At 38.2% G+C, this 19,924-nt stretch overlaps 1 protein-coding gene across 8 annotated transcripts in view; it reads left to right on the top strand.

Annotated features, from left to right (window-relative positions):
• The window catches only part of TENM3 (teneurin transmembrane protein 3), a 495,594-nt gene that overhangs the window by 154,130 nt on the left and 321,540 nt on the right, over positions 1 to 19,924 (top strand). For 6 of the 8 annotated variants that reach the window (XM_089525429.1, XM_089525426.1, XM_089525427.1 and 3 more), the window contains exon 4: positions 8,664 to 8,756. The exons of the other annotated variants lie outside the window; for them this stretch is intronic. In XM_089525429.1, coding sequence (XP_089381555.1) covers positions 8,664 to 8,756 — 93 coding nt within the window. The remainder of the gene's footprint in view (positions 1 to 8,663; positions 8,757 to 19,924) is intronic. 8 annotated transcript variants of the gene reach the window in all.

The raw sequence follows: 19,924 nt of genomic DNA, 5'->3' as shown, positions 1-19,924 counted from the left end.
ATGACTACTGATAACAGCATTTTGTCATTAAGATGGGAAAGCTAGTCCAATCTGGAATCTTCTCAGTTCAGGCTTTACACCATGTCCTGTTCCTGTTCAAGGTCCGATCTAGACGGGCCTTTGCGGCACCCCTGTCATGTGCTAGGGGTTGGGTGAGGGTGCACCGCCCATACGTGCCTCACCCCTAGCTCGTGATGGGGGCGTCAAAATGGCGGCGCCCTATACACATGGGCACTGCCATTTGACATGATGAACACCTAGCATCCACACGTCCCAACGTCATCATGATTCTGCGAGTGCGCCATTGGCGCACTGCGGCATCACAATCATGCTGCAGAAAGAACCTGCTTTTTGCTGCGCAAGGGAGCCACGCGATTTGTTCGCTACGGCTCCCCCGCACAGCAAAGCAAGGCGCTGGCAGACTGCCCTTTTTGGGCGGTCTGTACCACGCCCAAGGTAACTTTTTTGGGGTGGGGGAGCCTAATTGTGATAATTTGCCCAAAGTCACCAATGAGTTTCCATAGCCTAGCAGGTATTCAAACTCTGGTCTCTAGAGTTGTAGTCCAGCACTCAAACCACTACACTACGCTGGCTATTCATTACCTAACCCGAGAAACTGAAGCCACCTGTTACAACTAAAATTCACCTTAAAGCTAGTAGATCCTGTTGCTAAAGACTTCATAATTGAACTTCCACCTTTAAAAAAAATGAAGGCACAAACATATTCAGATTCTGCAACTAGGCAGGACACTCCAACTTTTAAAATACTTGCTTTTAGAAACTGCATGTATGTGTGTGTGTGCACATGTGCATGCTGCTATCTTTCATAGTCAATTCATATAATCAGTTGAATTAAACTTATCAGGTTAAGTTTAGGATATTGTAAATTTGATTCAACTATGAATTTTTAATGTATCCAGAACTGTAATGCCTACCTCTAAAAACAACAACAAAAACCTTGAAATTCTGCAACTCAAGTGTTTAGAGTGGTACTTAATCCATGCATTTCATTTCCTGCCAAACAGCCACTAGACTATATTTAACTGTGCTTAAGGACTGCTAGTGTGGATCCTGGCTGTTGAATCAGTAAAGGAACCTGGTAATGGATGCTCATTTGCATATGCTGTGCCCATATATGTTGTATACGTACCCTTTTACATGGATATTTTATATCCAGCTGAAGCTTTATATTGATAATATCCTGCATGCTTACAACTCATAGTTGGAAAAGACAGATTTGTTTAACTGAATTCCAGGAAAGCAAATGTACATCAAGGATCATATCATTCTTCCATTAATGTTCCCTGGATTTATAACTGGAGTGCTCAAGTCAGTTTTGGTGGCTCCATTAACTTTTGTTTTGCTTGTAGACAAAACAACCATCACTTTCCTTGCCTTTTTTAAAACCATCTTTACCTGATAAAAGAGCCTGTCAACTTTAAATGAATATTGTGCTTCATAAAGGTATCACCTCAACATGGACTTTAACATTTGTTAAACAACCCAGCATTACCTTTAAGAGATGTGTTTTTTTAAAAAAAATAATCCCTTTTTGTTTTAACCTACCTAACTAATTTGGTGTCATCAGCAAATTTAGCTGCCTTAGCTCAACCCAAGCTCATGTATTAACAAAGTAAATAATATTGGTCCAAGTAGAAATTCTCAAGGAAAATCCACTGATCCCAGTCCTCTTTTGTGGGAGAACTAACCAATGATTTTCACTCTCTGTTTCCTTTTCTTTCACCCATTGCCAATCTAGGAGAGAACGTATGTTCTTAATTCACAAGTGCTAGATTTGCCCAGGAGTTTTTGAATGCAAAATTCTTTTGAAAGTCTGAGTCTACAGTGCCACCACTTTTGTCCTTATGTTTGTTGATTCCCTAAAAGAACTCTATAAAAAATTAGTGAGAGAAGACTTATCTTTGCAAAATACTTGTTGATGCCCCTTCATCAAGTCCTTGTAAATGCTGGATAGCTTTGTATTTCCCACTATTGGGCTTACTATTTCCTGCCACCCGTTGAGGCTATTCATTGATGTGAAAAGATGTGCAGTACATTCAATGTTTGGAATTTAAGTCCATTCTGACTGGCCTTCAGTATTCAGTAGCTGCTTTTAAAAGATGAGCTTTTGAAAGTAACCATTGAAGTGATATGTTGATTCATTTTCTTTTCTTTTAGAATGCATGCTATCTTTTGTCTGAAACAAGACAATAAATTAATGTGTGACTCTAGTGGGAGAGATTATGTGCTGCTTCATACGGTATGACTACTTTTTACACTGCAATAAGAAATCTGGTCTTCTGGGTGTCTTTGAAGTACCATATATACTCATGTACAAGTTGACTTCATGTATAAGTCGAGGGGAGGTTTCAGGGTCAAAATCCTGGGTTTTGCTATGACCCGTGGATAAGTTAAGGGTAAAACTTAGGGGATTATAAGAAAGGATTGAAAGGGGAAAATACCACTTCCATCCCTCCTTCTCCTTCTCCAGACCTCTTCCAATTGATTCCTAGGTCCTGGAAGAGAGGTTTTAACATTGGATTAAGAAATGAAGCAAGTGGATTTAAGTTGAGAATTGTTTCCCTAGGAAGCGAGGTCTTACAAAATGGACTGGAGATATAGTTTTAAATGAAGAGGTTTCTTTTATAGGAAGCCAGGTCTTGTATTGTTACCTGCCTCAATCCCCAAAACGGGAGAGGTGGGATATAAATAATAATAATAATAATAATAATAATAATAATAATAATAATATTTCCTCAAATGTTCTTATTGGCACAAAATGCCCATAAGTTAAAAACGGGTTAGGTAATGAATTAAATAATCATTATGAATTCTTAATTTTTTTCCACCTCATGAATCTGGCTAATATTCCTGCTCCCTGTCTGGGGTCATCCAGGCTTAGTCCAGAGAATTTTATTTTGCCACTGTAAAGTACCATGTAAAAATTTAACACTGATCTGATTTGGTTAAGCAATTCCTTCTGCTTTATTAAATCAACAAATAGGTAAATCTTTAATATACCGAAAAATCCAGACATGAATGATAATGTGATTAATTATATTCTAACACAATGAGACAAAACTGTATAAATTAACTGAGTGCAAATCGACCAAAGAAACTAAACTATCTACAAACCATTTTTCTGATTGTCAAATTAAATTGCTTCTGACATCATTAAAAAAACAAACCAGCAAGCCTCAGATCTCTGTTGTTGTTGTTGTTGTTGTTGTTGTTGTTGTTAACCACCCTTGAGTTGATCTCGACCTGTGGTGACCCGGTGGATGGAACATTTCCAAGACTCCCAATCCTCCACTATTCTACTTAGTTCCTGCAAAGTCATACTTGTGACCTCCTTAATAGAGTCCATCCATCTAGCATGTAGCATTCCTCTTTACACTTCCCTCCACCTACCCTACCATTATTGTTTTTTTCCAGTGAGTCATGTCTTATCATGATGTGTCCAAAGAGTGACAGCCTCAGTTTTGTCATCTTGTCTTCCAGGGAAATTTCTGGCTTGATCTGCTCTAGAACCTGTTTGTTTGTCTTTTTGGCCATCAGTGGTATCCCCAGCACTTTTCTCCAGCACCACATCACAAATGAATGGATTTTCACCCTATCTTCTTTCTTAACTGTCCAGCTCTCATATCCATACATGGTAACAAACAATACAGGGGCTTGCATGATTCTAATTTTTGTGTTCAGTTGTATATCTTTGCATTCTAGGATGTTTTCTAGTTCTTTCATACCCAGTGTGTCCCCATATTTAATCTTCTGATTTCCTGACTGCAGTCCTCATTCCTATCAGTGTGTGGTCCCAGGTATGAGAATTCTTTTAGTATTTCTGTTTCTTCATTGTCTAGGTTTGTATACATTCTCTGTGGTCATTATTATGTTCAACAGCACTTTCTTCCTAGAACTTTTTTAGTAGTTGTTGAAGGTCTGTGAGGTTCTTTGTTAGTACTATAGTGTCATCTTTGTGTATAGATTGTTGATATTTCTTCCTCCTATTTTCACTCCTCCTCCTCCTATGACAAAGTCTACTTTTCTTACAATGTGGTCTGCATATAAGTTGAGAAGAGGTAGGGTGATAAGACACAACCTTATCTTGAGTTCCCCTTTGCCAATTGGGAACCATTCTGTTTCTCCATGTTCTGTTCTGACAGTAGTCTCTTGTCCTGAGTAAAGATTCCTCATCAGGACTATCAGGTGTGGTGGCATTCCCATGTCATTAACCGAATTCCATAGCCTTTCATGATCTATGCAGTCAAAAGCTTTGTTATAATTGAAGCACATGTTCATTTTCTTTTGAAATTCTCTGGTGTGTTCCATTAGCCATCGTATGTTTACAATGTGGTCTCTAGTGCCTCCTGCTTTCCTGAACCCCACTTGGTCCCCTTTGAGCACTGCATCAGGGCTGCAGCAACAGCATGCCGCAGCTCCGATCTGGCATTTTTTCAGCCCCAAAAGAAGTGGCAAAATGCCACTCCTTCTTGAGATGGAAAAGGCTGCCCTTGCCGCTGCAGCAGCTATTCCACGTTTCTATAGCGCAACATGTGTAAACGTTGTGCTGCAGAAACATTGTGGTGCTGCCTGTTATCTAGTCAGGGGAGCAATGTGACACCACTTTGGGCTTGATGCCGGCTTTTTATGTTGGTCTGTACAGCCACAGTGTTGCAGAATCTTGAGCATAATTTTGCTTGCATGTGAGATTAGTTCTATTATCCTGTAGTTGCTGCAGTCATTTGTGTCTCCTTTTTTATGGATGGGAATGTATATTGATCCTTTGGCCATTGTTTTGTTTTCCTGCTGGCATATGTTAGTTATGTCATATGTCAACGGAGATTGCAGCAATTCAACTGGAATATCACCTGTTCCTAGTGATTTGTTTTTTTGTCATTTCCTTTATTGCAGCTTCCACCTTGCTTGGGATGTGTACTCATTAGCAAATCATTCTTACTCCCCTTCCTATGTAGCCTTTGCCATTTTTGATCTGGTTTTCCGCAAAACTTTATGTTGAATGTTTCTCGTGTTAAATTGTTTTAACATAAATGTGCACATCATGTACATCACATAGGCCTAAAACAGTAAAAACTTCCTAAGCTGAAGAAGATACAGTTTAAAGTGCCCAACACTTAAGACATTAAGATGCAACCTAAATAGTTAAATGCTTTTTGCATAATAACACAAGACATTGCAGCTATCACTGTAATAGTGTAGTACAGAAATGCACCATGCACATACTTAGTTGCTTAGCTGAGAAGATGATTCCTCCTGATTGCACATAAAAAGGAATATATTGAATACAGTTCAAAAACGGAGTACTAGGAATAATATCAAAATATGATGATTGTACAGCTGCAAAACATCTGGAGAGAGAAAGAGAAAAACAAGAGGAAAAGAGGTTCAAATCAACACAACGTACTTTAGTGAAGCATTGTCTGTGTTAGAAAAAACTGTTATTTCTGTTGTGCCAGTTTAGTCACACAGTCAGTTCAGTCACTTTTAGAGTAATATTGATGCCATGCACTAGGAGATCTATAATTAACCTCTGCTTTGCTTCTGCGGTAACGTTTGCCAGATGTTGGCTCTTGAGTTAAAGCTACTGTTTTCTACTACAAACATTTGCAGCTAAAGGCTAGTTCTGAAGTTTGGTTTTAGTAACATTATAGTTTTCCTCTAATCCAACTATTGCAGCATGCCTTTGTTTTTGTTTCCCAATGTTTATATCCCAGATATTGCAGCATCTCTCTTCTGTTCTGTTTTCTGAGCATTGCATTTAAAATGGTATCCTTTTTGTACAACATATTCAGTAATAACGGTCTATTTTGTTTATTCCATTTTCTAGTTAGCTAGTCATTCATGGTGAGAGAAGGATTTAGCTGAAATAAGGAAAATGTTAATTCTAAAGCATTGCAGATGGAGTGATTAGTGAGTATTGGGAATACTGAATGGGTGGATTCATTCAGATGGCCCAAACGTGTCACTGTAGTGATGAGTTTCTGTGCTATATGTCCCTCCCCCCAAATCCAAACAACATTTTGTTAATTACTGGATTTGGGTGGTTTTGTTTTTTTTAAATGTGTCTATGAGATAAATTCCTTTAAAAATGGCAATGTTTTCCTAGTGCTAATCTGTTGATGTGGTTCATCAATGTAGCATAGATGGATAACTTTGTGAGCTTAGATATGGGTGTGTCTTACTCTCATCCTTTCCCATTTTGCGCTTGTTTACAGGTGTGTTCCATTTTGCAGTCCTTGTGTATTTTCTTTCTGCTTCTCCTTCATAGTCTTGTTGTTGCTGCTGCTGTTGTTGCATGTCTTCAAATTGTTTCTGACTTATGGTGACCCTAAGGTGAACCAACTACAGGGTTTTCTTGGCAAAATTTGTTCAGAGGGTGTTTGCTTTGCCTTCCTCTGGGGCTGTGAGAGTGTGATTTGCCAAGGTCACCCGTTGGGTTTTCATGGCCAAGAGGGGATTCTGACTGACTCTAGAGTCATCCAGTGCTCAAACCATGCTGGCCCTCCAAAGTATCCTTATAGCACTTAATTTTAAAAAATCTCTTTTGAAGGGCCTGAATGGTGGCATTCATTGTTTCCTTAGGCAGACATTGTTCTTCCTTCCTGTGGAGCTTCTACTTGTCCTCTCATGTCACAACTTCTGCTGCCACCATCTGTGAAATTGTTGTTGCTACCTCTTGTAACAATCACCTATGTGATTCTTCTTGTGTGGGTTCTTTTCCAAAACAAAAGTTTCATTAAACCACTAGTACCAAAATACACTAACCACAATTGCACATCCATTGCCATCACAGGCATCACTGTGCTGACAATTAAGCTTAAAACACTGTGTTGTATCCTAGTTGGCACAATTACATGCTAATTCTAATTAGCCATCCTCAAAATCTTCAATGGTCCTTCTCTCCCCCCTCCCTGGGTGGCTGTGTGCAGTCAAAATGCTCATTACTATATTGTTGAGTGGCAAGATGATTTTGTCTGGTTGCCTAGGCAATGTGGAGATGCTTTTGTCTTCTACTGAAAAAGAGGATTCAGACGTTGCAATGAGTGAACTTCATGTTCCCCCCAAACACTTGACTAAAATAGGAGTGTGACTTTGCAGTCTGCCATCAAGGTTACAAAGTTATCAGTTAGTTTCAGCTCACTTTGGCTTAGAAGTGACTGAATGTCCTACAGGTTTGCTAAGAAGAAAGTGTGACATAGCTGACATGGTTACACTATACACATTCCACCGTTTGTAAAAGGTTTTTTCACCAGAACAGCAAGCATCTGCTTCAGTTTATTTAAATAAGCATGTATACTCTGGGCATATCCTTTGAAGAACTTTTCAAAATGAGGGGTTGAGAATAGGTTACAATGCAAGCTAAATGGCGCCTCTTCATAGCAAGAATCCGAAAACAAGAAAACTGCACAGAACCTGGAAAGAACCCTCAAAGCTCTGCAGATCTTTTACCACATATACAGAAACATAGCCCAGATAATTTTGGAAAGGAAGAAGAAGGGGCAAAACCAGAAGTTAATAAATAGTGAGGAATGTTGCTGGCTAGAGATGAGGAATCAAAGAGGAGAGGTACCTGTTTCCAACACATTAAGAGGGCAATGTATCCTGTCAATCAGTATCCAATATCCACCTTCTGTTCCCTGAACTCTTCCAGGACTTTGTCAGAAGTGGACTTGTATTTGCCAATAAGCTTTATGTATTCCTATGAATGATCTCTAAAACTAGGACTAGTAAAAATCCAGGAAAAATGTAGTGACTGTCACTAGATATTGGTTGGAAATAATCTGCTAATCCTTCAAATAAATTTATGCTACTTTTCCCCTTATACTCAATTTTATATATTTTTCTGCCCTTTATATTTTCCCTGCAATTTTCATTTTGTTACTGGCATGTTTTAATCAGCTGAAGAGAATTTTTTTGAATATATTAATATATCAGCAAGGACTTGTTCTATAAAATTTGTTAAAGGATAGAGTTAATCATGAATCCTTTTCTGGAATACTGTTGTAATCCTCCCTCCATAAAGGATTTGGGAATGTGAGAGTTGATTCACAGTGAATAAAATACTCTGCATCTGTTTTAGAATATATTTTAATGTTGCAGCTTATAGTTCTCTTAAGGCATATTCCACTTTAGCGACTCTGTTTCTTAATAGTAAGAGTACAAACAATTTGCTATGTATTATTATTATTATTATTATTATTATTATTATTAACCTTTATTTATAAAGCGCTGTAAATTTACACAGCGCTGTACATAACAATCTTTTTAATTGGACGGTTCCCTGCCCTCAGGCTTACAATCTAGAAAGACACGACACAGAGGGAGTGGTGGTGGGGAAGGGGCATCTCTAGTAGGATAATACATATAAAATACATAGCAATACAGGAAATGATATTATTATTAACCTTTATTTATAAAGCGCTGTAAATAGTCACATTACTTTTAAATTCTGTTTGAACCAAAATCATGTATGTTGGCCTAAGTCATGGAATGAATGAGACATGGGTAATCATGGTTATGATTTTATCATTTTGCAAGGGTGTGATGAGGCACTGTGTACTCTTTGCCTCTTTTAAAATGACTTCAGTTTCCAAGAAGGTTCAGTCCCTCTAAATGCAATTTTGATGTTATGGTTTTCTCAACAGGCACTACTGCTCAGACCACCCTATGTTGGAATGCTTCATATCATGATGAGGATCTGATCCTGATTGGAGATACTGAATCCCAGCAAAATACAAGTAAATAAGAGTAAAGATAATGATATATTAAACATAATTACAGTGAAATGCTGCTTCATAAATTTACACACTTCAGTAACCTCAAATTACTGTGATGGCAAAAATAGGCTCCTGCACAGAAATATCCACTTTTACAACTCTTGTCAAGAACATGTGCTACAGAAATAGAGTTGAGTTGTGTTGGAAAGTACAGTGTGAGGTAATGCTAAGCATATCAAAAGGTATACGTCATCCTTCTGGTATTCATCCTTGAATTCTAACATCACTGAGTGAACATAAGTAGATAACTTGGCTTAGAAATCCTAGGTATACAAAAGTTTTGGAAATTCCCATTGAAAAACTGAAACTGTTGTTATTTATTTCCTAGAAGAGGGAGAAAATGCACAACCCATTCAGTTACTGTGTTGTGTAATGGAAAGTGGGGATGAAGGAATCAAGCAACATTTTTGAAACTAACTAATTTATTTTAGTGTGAGCTTTCATAGATATCAATTCCCTTTTCCCTCTGCCTTTAGATGTGGTCTGTTAGTATTACTATTGTTACTGTGGCTTGTAAAATTTTGCCCATTTTCATGAAACTAAATATTACTAAATATTTATAGTTAGTGCAATAAAATATATTACTATAAGTATCCACTACTACTCTCTTTTAATGATTCATTCTGTAGCTGTAAATCTTTAAAAGGCAAGGCATCTTAATCAAGATGCATTCCATGGTCTAAAGCAGAGAAGATGCCTCATGTTGTACTGCAGAATTGAGCCTTCCTCTGCTCTCATGTTCAGATTACAGGCTTCAGGTGCTATACTCAGTACTCCAAAAACTCAATATTTAGGGAAGTAGAAAGTTCTTGTAGTAATCATCCTGCTCAAGCTAGTATTCCCAAGTCTCTGTTTGGTTCCAGGGGGAAAGAGTTCAAAGAACAGTGGAGTTGTACCGAAATGAATGGGAATCCTCTTGTAAAAAAAGAAAAAAAAGAAAAGTGGTTGGTTATTGTATCTGCAAGAAATCAGGGGTTTAGAAAACTGTCTTGCTGAATTTTATACTAGCTAGTTCTCAACTGGACTATCATATTTTATTATTTTAAAAAAAGATAGAGACGAAAAGAGTATGTAAGATAACCATTCAGGATGTAGATTTTAAATGTGAAAGAAACTGATATGTGTAATCTATTGCAAACACAAGAATTGATAGCAAATGGTTTAAGGCTGCCAAAATTGAGCTCTGTCACTTCCATTAATAGAAAAAAGATTACAGATGCCCAAACAATATACAGCTATACAAGAACTCCTAAGAATCTTCCAGCGTACAGGAGATGGTTGCCAAGCAAGCTGTCCTTGCTGCGCTCATTGTAAAGTTATCCTTTGCAAACTTCCTTTGTAAGTTGATTGTCAAAGGTTGATTTAGGTTAAATTTAGTGAGTGTCTTCACTATTCATTTGCCCCTATAAGATATGGATGCAGGGTAGTATGGATTGACTCAAATCTGCTGCGGACACAAGGAGCAAAAACAAGTAGGTTTTTAAAAATCCAGATAAATATGTTTCTGTAAAAGTGTAGGCACTGTATATGATGGCATCAGTTTCATGAATAATCTATAAACATTAAGATTTCAGAATTTATTTCAGCAACATTTTCTTCTTAAAATTCCTTGAGCTATTTGTTGGAGAACATGTGGGTGTGCTATTTAACAAACATGTATTGTTCTTCCTTCTTTGTGAGAAGCATTGATTTTTGTTATTTGAAAATCTCCATTGTGCTTCTCAACTTGTACACCCAGAGTCTGTGTAAAAAGAGTACAGCCATAGAATGTGGTGAAAATGCCAGGATACTTAGAACTGTTTGACGTTTTTGCTCTGGTTATTGTTTTTATCAGAGCGCATAGGCAGTGATCTACTATGTTACTTCCTGTTGTTGCTTTTCTGTACCTTCAAGTTGTTTCTGACTTATGGCAACACTAAGGCTACATCCACGCTGCAAAAATAATCCAATTTGATACCACATTAACTGCATGGCTCAATGCAATTGAATTCTGGGAATTGTAGTTTTGTGAGACATTTAGCCTTCTATGGCCTGTTACAGACTGCCAAAATAAAGCTGCTTCAGGTCTCTTTGGAGGTATGCTGTTTAAATGATGCATGGATCCTAAGAGTCCGGAGGTCGCGCCAAAGCCACACTCCATTCTTAAGCACTGGAGTGCAGCTTTGGTGCAGCTTCTGGATTCTTAGGTTGCATGCATCATTTAAACAGCATACCTCCAAAGAGACCCGAAGCAGCTTTATTTTGGCAGTCTGTAACAGGCCTCAGTTAGAGAGCTCTGCCACCACAACAAACTACAATTCCCAGAATTCCATAGCATTGAGCCATGGCAATTAAAGTGCTCTCAAACTGGATGCAGACTTAGGGTTACCATAAGTCAGAAACACCTTGAAGGTAAACTATAAAAACAGGTAATAACATAGTAGATTTTATTTTATTTCTACAGGGTGGATGCAGCCTAAGACGAACCTATCATAGGGTTTTCTTGGCAAGATTTAGGGGTTTGCCTTTGCCTCCTTCTGAAGTGAAAAGTGTGTGACCTCCCTAAAGTCACTCATTGGGTTTCCATTGCCGAGTGGGGGCTTTGAATCCTGGTTTCCAGACTCCAGAGTCATAATCCAGTGCTCAAACTACTACACCACTTTGGCTCAATAGATGTTGATAGGAAACAAGTGATCAGACTATCCGGTTAGCAAATACCTATGATTACATGATATATAGCTAATCATGCATGAGATTAGTCTTATTAGAAAACTACAAAACCAACTCTGGATAGTGAAAATTCTCGCATTGCTTATTTCCTGTTGAAAGTCTGATATCACATCAGATTTCACAGTCTATTGGTTCAAACCTACTCTTTGCTTTTTCTTTACTTTAAACCTGAAATGGGTTAATAAAATGTGTCTTATTTTAATAATAAGGGGAAAATAACAGATGATTGGTCAGTATGTAGAGATCAGTGGGATTCATTTTTTAAAGTGGACATATTTTCTGAATTTATTGTTCCTCACCATTTTACATTTTGTTTGAATATCTATGTTGCATTTTTGTTTATTATGTATATAAGTGTTTATATAAAATGCTTTCCCTCACCGTTCAGTCCTGAATGATTTTTATGCTTCAATGTTTTTTTAAACTAGATGAGTTCTGTATTTCTGTTATTTTGGTAACTTTTTTGTGTATTTTGTCATACTAATTCAGGGTAAGGGGGAGAGCAAATGTTGATTGTGAGTTGTTATTATATATGTGTCTTTGGTTTCCTTTTTATGCAAAGTTGTAAAATGCTAAAATTGTAATTTAGAAGAAAGATGCCTATATTTGGGATGGGAAGAAACTCTCTTAATATTTCTCCTGGCTTACAAAATGGAAATATTAAATATTTAGAGAGTGCTGAAAATCAACTCTTTGCTTGCATTGCAAAGTGTTCCCACCATCAAATTTGGATGAGATTTGGTTTACGTCTTTGCTATATCTGTTCCACAGCTACAGCTCAGAAAGCAAATTTACAATATCCAACAGGTCACTAGCATGGCTAATGAGAAGTTTGAAGGAAGCCATCAGATTTTTTTTAAAATATTCCCTTCAGAAACTGGTCAGTCTTGCCCAAAAGAGGCAAATGTAAAAGAACAAAAATGCAGACAAAATAGGGATACAAAAAAGGATATTGCTAATAGAATTTACATCAGCAAGATGTAGTTCTTCACACAATGCATAGTTAAACTGCTAAATTCACTGCCACAAGATGTCAAAATGGCTGCAAAACTAGGATGGCTTTCAAAGGGGACTGTGGATATATTCATAGAGGGTGGGGCCATCATTGCCTGTCATTCAGGATGATTAGTGCCAGTAGCAAATAGGCATTTTAAAAATAATAGTTGTGTGTCTCTATGTATGGCTAGTCCTAGTTTGTAGACTCCCAATTTGAAAATTGGACACATATAATTATATCAATGAAGTACGAGAATAAATTCAGACTGCAAGGTGACTAGAGGTATGAAATTTCACTAACTGAATTTCAGTAATTAAACTGAATCGGAAATGAGATGGGAAAACAAGCCTCTAGGAGTAGCAATTTTATATGCAAACAGTATCAAATTGAGGCATGTTGCATTACAATTTGTAAGGTTTTCTGAAAACATCTGAACAAAATCTCTCTTCCTGTACATGGTGATGTGAGAAGGGCTTAATTCCCAAGGAAAGTGCCAGTAATAAAGAGTTTTAAGTTGCCTAAATATCAGGCTGTTTGTCCTGGAAATCCTGCTTTTTAATTTGATCGATATACATTTACCTCTCCAAGATCCATCAAGAGCCATGTAAATCTACTTGTTTTGTAAAACTGCTCTTGTGCAATGGTGGGCAGAATAAAACATGGTTGCAGCTTGTACTAAAAGATAATGGCTATCCCTGTAGGCTTACAGGTAGGGTTGCCATAAGTCAGAACCTCCAAACCGGGACAAATGTAGGGCAACATTTTCAAATGTAGGACACATTTTTTAAAAATGGAGGACATGCAAAAAATTTGAGGATTTTTTAAAAATGTTAATATAAATGCATGTTTTTTAGGCATGATCAAAATGGAGGACATTTTGGCATTATTCCTAGACAGATGGCAGAAATGTACTTGCCCTCGGGTTCAACTGTACTTCTCAGAAGTGTGTACTTGGGCAAGGGACTGTGGCTTTTCTTCACTGTGCATAAGTTTGTAAAAATCACAGCAAGTTACATTGGCCGTGCCTCAGAGGCTTGTTGATATCAATATCACCATCATCATCATCATCATCATCATCATCATCACAATTGTCCAAGAAAGGCAGACTTGTTAGCATTCAAAGCGCCATAAATACACAGAAAATGTACTTGCATATATTTAATAATAAAAAATAATGAAAAAAAATTAATAAACAAGGCAGGGGTGTATATATTTAATAATAAAAATTATTGTAATAAAATAAAAAACAAGCAATAATAAAAATCAATGAAATAAAATAAAATAAAAAACAATAATAAAAATTAATAAAATAATATAAAAACAAGCAATAAAATTAATAAAATGAAATAAAAGCAAGCAATCATAACAATAAATGAAATAAAATAAAAAAGCAATAAAAATTAATAAAATAAAAAAATAAGTATTTTATATTTTTAAAAATTACTGCAATTAAAAAAAACAAACCCAAGGCAGACCTGAAATGGCCACTGACTCACTTTTCCACCTCCTCCTCCTCTTCATCCTCCCCATCTCCTCCTCTTCATCCTCCTCATCTCCTCCTCTTCATCCTCCCCATCTATCTCCTCCTCTTCATCCTCCCCATCTCCGCCTCTTCATCTTCCCCATCTCCTCCTCTTCATCCTCCCCATCTATCTCCTCCTCTTCATCCTCCCCATCTCCTCCTCTTCATCTTCCGCATCTCCTCCTCTTCATCCTCCCCATCTATTTCCTCCTCTTCATCCTCCCCATCTCCTCCTCTTCATCATCCCCATCTCCTCCTCTTCATCCTCCCCATCTATCTCCTCCTCTTCATCCTCCCCATCTCCTCTTCTTCATCCTCTCCCTCCTTCTCGGCGCAAGGCCTCCTTGGGGAGCCCTGCGCAAGGGCGCGCAAGTTTGGGATGCGCGCGCGCTGCCGCTGGCCCATGCTGCAGCCGGGGCAGCACGCGCAAGGGAAGAGGAGCCCGTCCCCTTTGGCCAGCTGGCCAATGGCCGGCTAGCCCAAGAGGACGAGCTCCTCCGTCATAGCCCCGCGCACGGGTGGGAAAGCCCCACCGTGGGTGGCGCGGCGGCGGCAGCAGCGGCAGCGCTAGTGAGGAGGAGGAAGGCGGTGCTGCCCAAGAAGAGGAGGAGGAGGTGGGTTGGCGGCCAGCCGCATTAGTGGCCACAGCAATGGCCGCATGAATGGGGGCCTGGAGCCGGGACAAAGGCTGGGGTTGGGGGGAACTGGACCGGGGCAGGCAGGGGGGCCCCAAAAGCGGGTTTGTCCCGGGGGCCACCGGGATATGGCATCCCTACTTACAGGAGTCACTGTTCTCTTGACCCTTCTCTGATTTTTAGTAAAAACAAACAAACAAACAAACAAAAACACTAGGAAGAGTTGAGGCCTGCTGTAATGAGTGGAGGAAGTTCACATCTCTGAATGAGTCACTCTATAGACCATATGATTCCCACCCATGCCTAAGGGGTTCTATAGTGACTTTCTTATTAATGACTTAATTGGTTACTGAAATCACTTTGGTTTGGTGATAAAACTTGGCAAAAATTAAGTCCACAGATGTTATGAGAAAACATGGATATGGTTTGTGTGAGAAGGAGGAAAGAGAAAAGGAGGACAACCATCTTCATTTGCAAAATATTTGTTCTAGTAAAACAGTATTGGAGTGGGGTGCCATGGGATGGGTGACTCATTTGCAGAAAGGCGAAATATTCGTCTTTTACAACAAAATATAAAAATGCAATGACAAGCATTTTCTTTGCAACCCAGTCTAATTCTAGAACAATGTACCATCTTAAAATTCTGATATTAGAGGATTCAATGGTTTTGGTATAATATATAAGTTAATATTTTATAAGTTAAGTTAATGCAGAACAGATATAAAAATGAAATAAAAGAAGTCTCTTTTTCGTAATCCTAGAATAATTTACTGATTTATAGAGTTTTGGGGTTCCCCCCTCCTTTTAACTGTATTTACCAGTGGGCAGGTACATTAGTAAAAAGATTGCTAGAGTAGCAATATGTGTAAATATATTTGCAAGGCTTTATTCACACACATATATTTCACCTCAGTCCATAGCAGCAGTATAACTATACCTGTTTTGAACTTAATTCTTATAATGTGTCCAAAGTGCATCAATAATCTTTGCAATGTTTCTGTGTGATAGGCCAATATTATTATTAATTCCTGTATTGCATAAGTTGTAGCAGTTTGAGTATTGGACTGTGACTCTGGAGACCAGGGTTCAAATTGCTGTTCAGTCATGGAAACCCACTGGTGACTTTGGGTAAGTCACACTCTCAGCCTCAGAGGAAGGCAAAGGCAAACCCCCTTTGAACAATTTTTTTCAAGAAACCTCTATGATAAGTTCACTTTAGGGTTACCATAAGTCTGAAAGAACAGCCAAGGAGGCTTTGAGGGAGAAGCTGAAAGAGAATGAGGACAGTGTAAGCCTCTGCAGAGAGACTGCCAGACTTCATGAGGCTTATATACAGTAAGCCCCTATTTAAAATAGTCACCTCAGTCACTCTTCAGTCTCTCTCATGTTGTTGCTGAATGTTTAGACTGAATAAGGAGGGAAGGTGGTCTTTTTTTTCTCTGGTTAGGGCAAGGGAGGGCTAATGGGGTGGGAGTGCTGTTTTTACACCAAGAGGAGCCTCTTGCCTTTGCCCCTGGTTACTGCATTCACACTGGGTCTCTATTTCAGCATTGACCAGGTTTTTTGGAGTCATTTTTTGTCATTTTTTTCCAGTTTATACACAAGTATACATGGGAGTTCTATCAGGTGGAAGAAAGAATACAGGTATGCTTGTCCCTCCCACTTGCAGACTTCTTTACATGTGTAGAGAAACCTCCTTGGTGTAGATGTATATCTCCAGTTTGGGAAAGATAAGAAGAACAGTGATATAAGGATGCAAAAGAAATGTATTCATCAAACATATTCCTTTCCATAGATAGAGAATAGATGATCTTTGTGAGCCTCCTCAAAATTTATAAACAGTGTCAGAGCCTTTAGAATCTGGGTCACAGTATCAATACAATACAGGAAAAACACTTGAAATACTGCAGATTACATGTAAAAGCCAGGTATATTTGTTATCCTCTTACGTGTTTATATATACATTAGTTGCTCTACTTTAATCTGATTATTTCTAATGACTAGGACATGACAATGTTCTTACAGGCATCACAGCTATTATTTTAGGGTGCCTGGGAATTGAAGCCACACTGAATCCTGAATGCTAATACATTTGTTGTTGTTGTTGTTGTTGCCTTAGCTATTTATGTACAAGAATTTTTTAAAACCTCAGTGGATTTTAAAGCTGGATTAACTGTTAACTCAAAATAGTTATATTTTCTTTGCTTTATTGTTCCACAAGCTAGCTCTCTAGACAAGCCCAAACCAACTTTGATTATATTGCCCAGATTCTGCCTTTGTTCTCAGAAAAAACACCAAAGTGATTAGCCACTACCTGATTCGGGCCTAGGCATGCCACAAATTCCTTTCAATTTCATTTTTGCTCTGGCCGTATCTGTCTCTTGAAGCTTACCTGTCTAATAAACCTTTGAACAATTATGGTTGATTAAATAACATTTATTCCTTTTATCTATTCACTGTCAAGCTTTTTATCTAATCATGGTTACAGTACATCCATGAGAGTGCAGAGCAGCTGTAAGCACAACTGCCTCATCATTTCCATTCATGTTTCACTGTATTTAGGCCTGGTTGCCAAAACAGTAGATAGTTGGGAAGAGCACTTGTCACCTCAACCTGCCTTTTCAGATCTAATATTAGAAAGTAAGTAAGTAAAGCAAGGGTGAGAATTGTATGGCTCTCCAGATGTTGTTGAACTACAAATCTTAGTGGCCCCAGCCAGCATAGCCATTACTTGTGAATGATGGCAGTTGTTGCTCATTACCATCTGGAGGGCTAAACAATACCCACCCTCTGCTTTAGAAGGAAACTCAGAAGAAAAGGTTTCTTAGCTGAAGATGTTGTATAGGTACCCCACTGCATCCCAGCATCCATTTATATTTCTGCATGACCTTTCCATCTTGCAGTTGCATTATTTCCAAAGTGACAGGCCAATTACGTTATTATGTTAAGATGACATAATTTAGTTACAATCCAGTGCAGTCTCAGCAGCAAACATTGTAAGAGATAAAATTTTAGAAAACTAAATATACAATATAGGACAGGCGATTTGAGAAAATAAGAGTGATATTCCATAACAGCCAGCCTGCAGCTCCCACCATAGCCCAGAAGGCATCATACTTAACATACAGAAACAATAAAAATTCAAACACTTCTGTTATTCAATATAAGCAAAGCCCAAATCCATCAACAAGTGTGTTGAACAACAATGTAGATGTAATCCTCATTTCACATGTTTTTGGAAGGAAGTGGATGGAGAACACATTAAAAGAAAAATGTGCATTGACCTAGTCAGTAATATCATACTTTGACTTAGGGTGAATCTCCAATGTCAGACAGGCTTTTGCTGAGGAGCAAGACTAATTGTGCCAAACAGCTACCAGGCAGCAGCAGTAGTGCGAGTTAGTACTGACAGACGATTGCTCAGAGCCAACAGCAGTGGGATCATAGCTAAAACCTGTTAGCACTGTGAAGAAGAAGTTATGGTAAAAAAAAAATTAATTGTCTTTTACCATGAAAACTATATGATGGCACAGTCCAAAATAAACCAAGACAGTGCCAGAAGATGAAACACTCAGGTCAGAAGGCACTCAACAAACTACTTGCAACAGAGGACAACTATGAGTAGCACTGTAGCCAGTGTCACAGCTGAACTGAAGCTGTAGGACATTTAACTGTTGGCATAAAGAAAAGTCCAAAGCTGCATATTATAGGCATCTGGAATATGAGAAACGTGAATAAGGGGAAGCTAGATATAATAAAATAAGAACTGGATCTTACAAACCTTGCAGTGCTTGGAGTGAGTGAGCGAAAGTGGACAGGAATGGGACATTTGAGTCAGATAATTACCCAGTGTTTTACTCAGAAAATGAAAATCTAAGAAGAAATGGGATGACAAAAGCAGCCAAAGGATATAATGCAATGTCTGGTTGAATGATATCAATAAAACTACAGGGAAAACCCATCAGTAACCACAATCCAAGGATTCTTTATTGGAGTCCAGGAGGAAATTCATCACACACCAAAACAGGACATTTTGGTAATAATAGGCAGTTGGAGCACAAAAATAGGAAACAGAAGAACCAAACAATATAGGAGAATTTGGCCTAGGGCTAGGGAATGAAGCAGGAGAGTAACTGATTAAATTCTGTGACGGTTGTAAGGCAACCCAAGAGGTGACTGTACAGTTGGCCATTCTTATACACAGATTTTTTTAATACGTGGATTCAAGCATCTACAGTCTGTAAATGTTCAAAAAAAAGTATAAATTTCAAATATCAAACCTTGATTTTCCATTTTTTACAAAGGACACCATTTTGCTATGTCATTATAATTAATGGGACTTGAGCATACACGGATTTTGTTATCCACTGGGGATCTTGGATCCAAACCTCAGCGTATAACAAGGGTCCACTGTATATCCGAATACCACCTGATGTCCAATACAGAAATCAGATAAACTACATAATAAAAAGTGGAAGATAGAAAAGTTCCATTCTTTCTGCAAAACCAATACCAGGAGCAGATAGTGGCACAGATCATGAAGTACTAATATCAAAAATTATAATAAAGCTAAAGAGTAACACCAAATCAATAATTGTGCCAAAATACAACCTGAAGAACATCCCTGTAAAATTTAAGGCTAATATAAAAAATAGATTTGCACTATTAAGCCTAATTGACCATGAACCAGAAGAACTCTCGACTTAAGCCAGGGACATTTTGGGAGAAGAATGGAAGGGGGGAAAACACTATCTTCAGCCAAAAAAGAAAAGGTCTTCACTGGATGACAGAGGAAATTCTTCAAGCAGTTAACAATACACTGAAGAATTATATAAAAGAGATAAAAGGATGACAGATTCTTTCAAAGAAGAACCTACAATTTTAGAAAGTAAAGTGGAAGCTTCACTCAGAGCACTTGGGATAAGTAAATCACCAGGAAGACATGGCATAGCCCCTGATTCTGGGCCCATTTCCTCATCCTTATGCCATTAAAATTAGAGGGGATACCAACTGGAAGATAATCTTGAGCCAATAAAATATAGCTAATATTTTGGCCAGGATTTCAAGTGAGCATCACGTGGGCTCCGCTTGTACATCTGCCTTGGGAAATGATTTAAAGACACCCTGAGCTCTTGTTAAAATTTTTGTTGTATTCAGTCCAGTACTGTCATATCAGAGGGAACCCACACTGCAGCTCCACATAGCAACTGGGGCAGTAGTTTACTCTTATAAAGATCCTGAAGGGACATCACAAACCTACTCCCAG

The sequence above is a fragment of the Sceloporus occidentalis genome, unplaced genomic scaffold (assembly GCF_023333645.1).
Source record: "Sceloporus occidentalis isolate IW3139 unplaced genomic scaffold, rSceOcc1.0.p SCAF_5, whole genome shotgun sequence".
Classification (NCBI taxonomy): Eukaryota; Metazoa; Chordata; class Lepidosauria; order Squamata; family Phrynosomatidae; genus Sceloporus; species Sceloporus occidentalis.
The sequence above is the reverse complement of the archived record's forward strand: the minus strand, read 5'-3'. Positions and strand labels throughout refer to the sequence as shown.